This window comes from Manacus vitellinus, unplaced genomic scaffold (genome assembly GCF_001715985.3).
Source record: "Manacus vitellinus isolate BGI_N305 unplaced genomic scaffold, ASM171598v3 scaffold_4_pilon, whole genome shotgun sequence".
Taxonomy (NCBI): domain Eukaryota; kingdom Metazoa; phylum Chordata; class Aves; order Passeriformes; family Pipridae; genus Manacus; species Manacus vitellinus.
The window spans coordinates 29812183-29821454 of record NW_021940604.1 but is presented as its reverse complement, the minus strand read 5'-3'; the positions used below and the strand labels follow the sequence as shown (position 1 = coordinate 29821454).

The 9272-nt window shown below is 37.7% G+C and overlaps 1 protein-coding gene across 4 annotated transcripts in view; it reads right to left on the bottom strand.

The window, feature by feature from the left end:
* Nucleotides 1-2185: 2185 nt before the first annotated feature.
* Nucleotides 2186-9272, bottom strand: part of EPHA7 (EPH receptor A7) — a 161778-nt gene continuing 154691 nt past the window's right edge. For all 4 annotated transcript variants that reach the window (XM_018078041.2, XM_008931990.3, XM_018078042.2 and 1 more), the window contains one exon: nt 2186-3207. In XM_018078041.2, coding sequence (XP_017933530.1) covers nt 3012-3207 — 196 coding nt within the window. In that variant the 3' untranslated portion in view covers nt 2186-3011. The remainder of the gene's footprint in view (nt 3208-9272) is intronic.

Below are 9272 nucleotides of genomic sequence, written 5' to 3'. Positions count from 1 at the left end.
ACAGGATATAGGACAAATTCAAACTATTCATCATAGTGCACTCCCCTGATTTAGGAAGCATTTGAACTGTACATATTGGATATAGAGCCCTGAAGATGTCTGGAATTCAACAGCTGAAGTGTCCCTAATCTGCAGGGGACAGTAGAGGTCTTACAGTCCAACAGAACTGTACCCCTACCAAGTCAAACACCTGCCAGATACATAGGGTTATGTGGGCTTGAGTCGATGTAGCTACACACAACCAAGTGTCTTCTTGAAAAAAGCTGACAGACAACAATAGGGAAGGATTGTGAGGAAAAGTATAGGCAAGGTTAAAAGAAAAAATATAGACAAAATAACCATGCTGCCCTCTATTCTCAGGATACATTATAATACTCTCCTTTTCTCTTTTTCAACCTTTTCCCTGTAATACCATGAGGCTACTGAGGTAGCTGGTATTAAATCCCTTCCCAAATCATGCATCCAGTTCAGTGTCTGAACTCAGAAGGTAGGTCAGACTGCAGTTTTCAGAGGTTATGCCACATTTCTTAATTGAATTTTTTTTTTTTTGGTAGCAGAGGGTGGGAAGGTGCCACACAGCTGAATCCTCTCTGAGAGCCAAAAGACAGGTATACATAACCTCCAGATCTGCTATCATACCAGAAACAGTGTCAAAATTATGCAAAATCTGTAGCTTGGCTAAATAAAATTAGTAGAAACATTAACTATGTTTTGGTATTGCTTTATGCTGAGTCTATTATTGCAAAAAGGTGTATGAAACTGAGTTAATGTAAAAATATGTAAAAATTATATATAAAAAAATTCTGTATTATGGGGAGATACTATGACACTACTTTAAAATCTCATTTTTTTAATGATATGTCAGTTGCTATAAAACTTTGAGCTACATTTGATTGAAAAATAACCTAGACAGAGTAGATTTTGGTAAGTTGACATCATGGCTATACGATTTAAATCCAGTATTATTTCAATAACAGTGGAGAGAAATTACTGAGGTGGGCCTGATTCTTGAAGCTCTACTGAGATTGTGTTGACTCTATACCTGGTATGTTCTTTACTAGCTGAGGTTTCTACACTGAGAGAGAAGGTCTTGTAAACCTCTACTAAATGCTAAAATGGTATCCTGAGATGAGAAGAGTTTAATTAACTTAAACAAAGTTCAAATTGAAAAAAAATTTTTAAAAAAGTGCTTGACCATTGCTGCCATTTGAGAATCCAGTAAACCACCATTTACCAAAATCTTCAAGCAAATGATGGACAACCCAACCAGTTAAGGATTTTTGGTAATATTTCAGTTATGACTTACACTTGTCTCCTCTGCACTCAGACAAATTATTTGAATCCTATTCAGAGTCATCAAGATATTCTTAAATGAGGCCATTGTCTCTACTAGGCAATACTTATATCATTCCACTGCTAAAGAGACTAAAAATGGGAGTAATATTGATAAGGTGTCACAACAACCAACTTCATATCACTCTGGTGTACACTCAAGATGAATGACTCATGCAAAGCTGTGTTACCCTGAAGGAGAAGAAAAATTTATCCAGTACTGTCCTCTAAAACTTATAAGAAAAAAAATATAATGCACAAGTACCTATAACACCCTAAACATCAATACTTTGCAGTCAGAAGTATCAAGTGAAAAGTGTCTATATATGCCAAGGTAACAGAGTACTCCATTAACAGCAGTAGTCTCTCAACTGTCACACCAGTACATCGGCTAAGCTATAACTATGTTCCAAAACAGTTTCACTGGAGACAGAAAGATCTGAGTCTTTCCAGTGTGCTTTCTGATAAACTTTTCCAGGTAAAATGGAAGAGGTTTGAGGACGATTTAAGTGGAGAAATAATCTGCAGCAAAAAAGTGACTTCCTGTAAGCAGATCCAGTTAAATTTTTTTCAAATAGTTGGCAAAATGCCTTTTCTCAGGGAGACATAGAGACTGGTTTTGCTCTTTGCAGACTAATAATTAGACATGTCTGATCACCAAAGCAGAGGAGAAGGAAGTGAGGAAGGGATTAGACTGGCCACATTGCAGCTTTCTTACTCCTGAAGAATTCTTATCTTGGAAATCAGAGTATTTTAAAATGTCTGACAGACTGAACATGGCAATTTCCCAGTTTCCTTCTAGAAACACCAATTTTCTAGAAAAAAAAAAAAGAAAACAGAACAACCAGTCCTCCATAATTAAAATAATTCCCAGATTTATCAGAAATTTTCATGAGAAGTTATAAAGTGTACTTTTTTTACAATAAGTAAAATTCACCTTATATTTTTCTGTAATAGTGAAATGATTATTTTCAGGTTTAAAAAAAAACTGCTCAAGAATTTTTCTTCCCTGTTTCCATTTCTCTGTGAATGTTATATTCTTTCTGTTCTAGAATAAAAGGACATTTTAAAATGTCCTGGACTGGCTGAAGTATTATAATTTTGCTATTTCTCAACAAGGCCTATTAGTAAGCAGAAGCAAAGACTCCCATTGATTTGTCTGCATGAGAATGGCTAACAGAATGAATGCTCTCTGCCTCTTGCTATCACGAGCAGCATGAGTAGGAGCAAATCTGTATCATCCCAGCTTAAACTTCTTCCCCAGCAGGATCTTTGGAAAGGATTTATTTAGCTGCTTCTCCTTCTCCTTTGCTCTTCTATATACATATTTTGTGTATAAGAGGGGAGCTAGAAAGAAGATGGGGAAGCAGGGTTATGTTAGCATGAGGAGCTTCCAGGGCAGGCTTCCAGGGCAGCTTTGCTGGCTCTTCTCTCCCTAGCAGCATCGCCATGTCCTGCTTCACCATCCTCCTGAAATCATCATGCTCTTCAGATGTGGTCTTTCCTTCTTGTCATTAGTCATAATCCTCAGTTTGTCAGGTGTGTGTTCTGGCCTCTCCCATACACCTCTGTTTACTCTTCCTTCTGTTGCCAGTCTGTTCCTCCCTTCTTCTCCATTCCTTTCCATGCTTCTTTTCTACATTTCCATTCTCTAATCCCAACTACAGTCCTTATGCGCTTTAAAAAAATGCCTCATAGCGTTCACTGTGCCTCCAAACCAATCTCATGATCTTATGGTTATAACTCTTGTTTTGCTTCCCCTTTCTGCTTCCTTTGTCTCCTGCCATTATGTCATTTCTATTCAGGCTGTCATCTCTTCTGGAAAGGGATTTTTCTTGTTCTCTGTTTTGCAAAGCACCTGGCATGTTTTTGATTCTGTCAAACAAATAATAACAACAGACATGAAATTTGCAGTGCAGCAGAATCCTGATATCAGGAAGTAATAGAGGCAAATTACACTATAATTTTCATTGCCATGTATATATCACTACTTAACAAAAATTCTCATTGACTGGGTAGGTAAACATCAATAAACTAAAAAATTCCCAAGCAAACACCTCTAACATGAAGGAAATGTGGTTGTGTTTCATGTTGGACCTCAATGAGCCACAGGGTTATAGTTGACAATTTCAGTATTGGAAACAAAGGAAATAAATGAATGAGGTGCAGTTTTTCAGATGGGTATTACAGTATAAAATTAAGTACTGAGAGAAGATGTAGATAACTGTTTAAAACATAGAAACAGGACAAAGGTGGAATGGGTGTGCTCAATTTAACCTCTGCTTCATTAAAAAAGCATTCACAAGGTAGGTACATTCTAGCATGTAAGCTAATAAAGTAGACTCTCCTTTAGCCTAACTGATACTATCAGAAGCTCTAATTATTGCTGAAGAATCTCATAAAACATTTTAACTGACTGTCTCAGTCATTATGTATTAGGCACCTGAAGACAATGTTTGTTACTTCTGTTGCCAAAAAAGAAAACACCAACCCACTCTCCCCCCCAAAAAGCGAAACAACAAAAAAACCCCCAGAGCTTAAAAAAGAACAGGAAAGAATAAGATGTGGATTTTACCATACGTTTAGTGACAGGCTAGTCCTATGAAATGTCTAAATGATACAGCTTTATCACTAATGGACGTAGGCCAGGACTGAATGGAAATTATTTTACACATGGTTAGCAATCTCTTAACTAAATTATTTGAAAATTCCTCAGAGAAAAACAATTTATTATAGACATTGAGACAAGCCAATGTAACGCTAATACTTAGGAAAAACAAACCAGCAGAGGAATGTCCTCCTGCCATACCAACCAATATTCTTACAGTTGATTCCAAAGTATTATCTGTCATTCCAGCACATGGATTAGATTATTTAACAGTGTGAATCAAAGGGAAGATACTCATTCAAGAGAAGAGTGTCATTAATACATCATAGCATGCCATACGTCTCTGTCACCAAACTGGACAAAATGGGAGCAGATGTCTTATAATAAACTGAGAAGAGGATCTGACATAATTAATAGCCATAATATCTGAGGCTTAGCAAACAAAAAGAGCTAGAAGAAGCAATCTGATGGAGGGACAGAATGTTTTTTTCTGTCTCTAGTAAAGTGTACTAGGAACTAATTTTACATGAAGAGAAGGTATTAACTAAGCTAAATCTCGTTTCTATTAGTTTTTTTTGGACCTGCCCTTTGAAGCCCTCATAATGCATGGAATGTGTGAGAAAATAATTTAGCAAAAAGGAACTCTGAGGAGAAATCCTTTCCAAAAGGAAGAATTTTTGACTCTGATAGGATCTTTTTACTATTTTGAAGACAAGTAAGCCTCTGAATTAGTAAAAATGATTGACATGTGAATTTATTCAAAGTTAAAGGCAAATGGTAGTCACAAATAGCATTTAGGTGCATAGGTATTTAAAACCTCAGGTTACATTTACATTGGCTCTAACTCTATTGACATTTTTTTGGTCAGCACCAGGAAGAAGGTCCCCAGATCAAGAGATTCATGAGACAGTTTACAGTGCCCTGGACTGTGGCATAGCCTTACTCTGGGCTGCACCTAGTTCTCACTGGCCAAGTACTAGTTTCACCCAAGCAGAGCCCATGTACAAGCTAACTAGTATGAAATATCAACAAATGAGAGATGAGGGTCCCTGTGCAACACATGGCAAATCAATATGATAGTTTCCTTGTATCTGTATGACCTAGCTATTCATTATCATAATGCTAAATTTCTATCTAGCCTGATGACCAGTGTCGTTCCAGACCTGAACTAGTCTATCTCCCTGGAAAGAGATAGAAACCTAAAATTGTTTGGAGAAACTGAAGGCCAGTCAAAGATGAGGCAGGGATAGGACTTCATTCTTGGCTGCTATATCTGTGTGGTTGGATTTAGTACTTATTTATGCAGTGTCTGATACATGCTAAGGCATTCTCTGCAATCAATAATGGGAGAAAACTAGCACATGCAAAAGTTACTGCCCACACTGTAACTTCCACGGAAAGGAAACCCCATGAGAGCTATCTCTCAGTATCATGGGTAAGCAAGCCATCATGCATCCCAAAAATCTGGATGTCTCAGGGATTCACAGCCCCAAACCTCCTCTGAAAGTAGATGCCTAAATTTATCCTTTCAACAGGAGACACATGTAAAAGAAGGATCAAAGAGATCACACGTATTCTGTCTAATAGTTGACAAGTGGCAGAACGATATAGGAAAGCATGATGCCTGCAGACGGAGACATTAGCTCTTCAGGGACATGACAGGCCACTCGAAGTCTTCCAAGAAAAAACTCCATTTTACTCAGAACAACAGTCTCTTCATTCCCACAGAAGTGTCATCAACATGATTTTCAGAGGGAGAGGGAGAGGATTTCTGAAAGTGAAGGGTGCTTCAGGAATGGAAGGGACTGTACAGTGAAGGAAGGAATTTCAGACATAATTTTGGATTAGGCTTAGCCTAACCAACCTTTTCCCAGGCAAGCAGCTACAGTTCAAAATGTTGGGCAATATATGAATACGAAAATATGAGTCTCTCCCTTTCTACACAGAAGTGGAAAGTCCTTAAAGATTAGCCTTTTTGTAATACCTTTCCACAGCCTAGTGCTGTAGAGTCTAGCATTTATGCTAGACAAGGAGAGAGAGTGAGCTCAGTAACAGCTGGATGTCACCTCCGTGAGGTATCTCCATACTTTCAACAAATGGCTTCTACCAATTTACACCAAATTCATCTGCTTACTAATGCCCACTGACCTTAGCTAACAAGAACTTCCATCACCAAAAGGCTTTAAATACAAAAATAATGGAAACAACACAATAGAATTTATGGTCTAAGCACTGCCAAATATAATCTACTGTCTTCCAAAAGTATATTGCAATGGTTCAATGACAGACTTGTAAATACGTAAGTCTGTGCAAAGATGTCTGGCTTCTATTTCTCTGATATCTAAAGTGAAGCTCTGTTAATTTAGACTGAAAATTCAACCTTAAGTATAATTCAACCACTTGTAAAAGCATTATGAAATATATAATATCCTTTTTTTTTGGATTTTAAATTTAAATAATTTGGCAGCATCTGATGCTGAAAAAAAAAGATAAATTCAGCTTTACGCAATCCTTTTTCAAATATATAAGTGTAAAAATGGTATTACCTACTTTGAAGGATTATTTTATAACGATTTTTTTCCTCTTCAATAATTAGTAAGACACTTTGCTATACTGAAAACAGGTAATATTCCTAAGGTATATCTTCCTGCTTTTTCAGCAAATAATTCAAAAGCACATGACACAGGTAAAGCATTAATTTTCATACAGTTTGCAATAATCCAGCTAGATTAATTTTGGAAAATCCATAAGAAATAGGTTTACAATAGTATAAAAGAACGAGAAGAGACTTTCCCCCCATTCATTATAAAATCACAAAGGGCAACTATTTTCTCCCACTGCCCTGAAATAGTCCCCCAGATGTTTTCTTTTCTGCCATTCAGCTCTCCCTTAGATTGTACAGCCAATAGAAACATTTTGATATTATTTTAAACACACTCCATTAGCTTGTATTATTGGTGTAACTGGGCAGTTCATGTAAGCCTGACATTCAGCTTTTCCGTATTCAACAACTCCTCCACTCACCCTCCCAGTAAATACACTTCCTTTGTTTGTTTTGATTTGTTTTGACCAATACTAATGACTTCTTTCTGAAGATTGCAGATCTTTTGAAGAGGTCTCCCTGACTTGTAGCTGGTTGTAGACAGACATTGCATTTGTTGTTGCTGGGGTACTAAATGTTCCTTCCTCACTGTCATCTGTTTAACCCCCAGTGAAGCATGGGTGCTGCTAGGTAAGTGCAGCTGGAGAGAAACTAAAGTAGAGCATAGCACTGAAAACAGTTTCCTACCTCATGGAGGTGGAAATATCCCCCAAAGGCAGCTCTGCACAAGGAAATAAACATGGACAACTGCAGAGGGAATTTGGTGTTGGGATACTCAAGTAACTACTGCAAGAAGGGTACTGTCTGGGAGACACCCTATTATTAGGCAAGCACTTCATGGGATAGAAGGTAGTTTGTGGCTCAGATTTGCAACAAACAGCACACAGTTTGATTGGGATGCTTTTGCCAGCAAGTAGAAAGCATAAAAGAGGATTCATCGCTTGCAGAAATTTAGCTAATGTAGGCATTGAGGCAATTATTTCTCTTGAAAAGAGCACTACAAAGAAATGTCTGAAAGCTACTTTTATTCTCTTCCCTGCCCCCATTCCTTCTACTGGCAGTGGATGAACTGATGTGTAGGGAAGGTATATAATAAAGTGCTGACTTTCTCTCCACAATAGCAATCAATTGCTTGTCCACAGTATGGAGGCCCAATAATATTAAAGGAAATCCTCATTAGTAATACCTCTCAGTGCCTTGCTGGCCCAACTTCTTTCTGGAGACATATTGGACTGGATTTGAATCTAACACTGTCTTTTCTCCAGCAGTCCATGAAGGTACAAACACTAGCTACTGAGGAAAGAGACACTGCTATTTTGTATAGACTAATATAAGGGAGGACTTATGGGCTACTTCAGTAAACAAACCAGAAGAGAGACCTGGTATGAAATGGAGGGCAAGAGCTCTGCAACTCTTTCTGAACAAAATCCTAATCACCCAATCACTTTAAAAATGCCATTTTCGAGTAGCCTTTGACAGCCATCTAGATAGTTTTACTAAGTTTATTTCAGGTAAATCAGATTTCTCATGCAAGTTACTATGTAAAACATCAGGTGGATAGAACATTTAATTTACGACTATGACTGAAAAGAACACGCTGGAGAGAACCAATCTGAGATTCCTGCACCTTCTTGCTCTTAAGCTATACATGTGTTCTTAGCATAGGCTGTTTGCTCCCTGAGAAAAGGAAACTGAAATATATTTTCCAGCAGACATCTTAAAAATGGATGTGCAGCCCTTCAGGAAGCCAGTGGAAGCTGGCATAGTAGCACAGATTGAAGGACAACCAAGAAATTGCCTGAGTAGTATTTCTACATACATGAAATGAGAGGGATCAATGTGGATACATTCTATCAACTATTCAGTCTAGCCTCTTGCAAACCAGATTTGAATGTAGTAGTAAAAATAATTAATGATTCTTCTTCCCTGTGAGATGTTATCTTTGGATCAGGAAGTTTGCTTCTTAGTTTTATTGATCATGTTGGAAGAGACCACAGTGGGTCATCTGGTCCAACCTCCCTGCTCAAAGAGGGTCATCCCAGAGCACAGTGCATCCAGGCAGCTCTTGAATATCACCAGTGAGGGAGACTCCACAACCTCTCTGGGCAATATAATCAGATGATAATTTCTACTGTATTTGATAGAACTTACAGATTCCTCAGAATTCCTTCTGTTTTGTTTCAGCACAAAAGAGGAAAGCTTTAGTTATGGATTTGATGCTATGTCTCCAGTCTACAAATGACTCAACATACACAGAGTCATGGAACTCTAATACCAGTAGCACAGATATGGCTTAAGCACTGTGTGTGTTTTTCAATGTTAGCCATGTTATGATTCATCAGATGACCTCCAAGTTGTAGTTTTCCATTATCAATTATTATTAGCAGCACGGCTCTACAACTGGTTATTTAGCTCAATTGAATGCAGAAGCTTTGGTCTGTGGATGAATAGATTTTCTGTTCCTGATTTAGCTCTTCTGGCACCAGGAATTATGTCTTGTTTTGTCCAAGATTCACTTGGCTGGCTACACAGGTTTCGCCTGGCTGTATTACATCTTTTTTCATAGTCTATCAAGACACCAACTATTTTTTGACTTGTGCTTCTTTTTTGGTTGCTCTAATTAGACATTAATTTCATACAATTTGTATGGCATAAATGCTAAAATCTGCTATCACTATCCAAGACTTAAAGAGAGCTACTCTAAAATCTTCTGAGAATAAATATCATCAG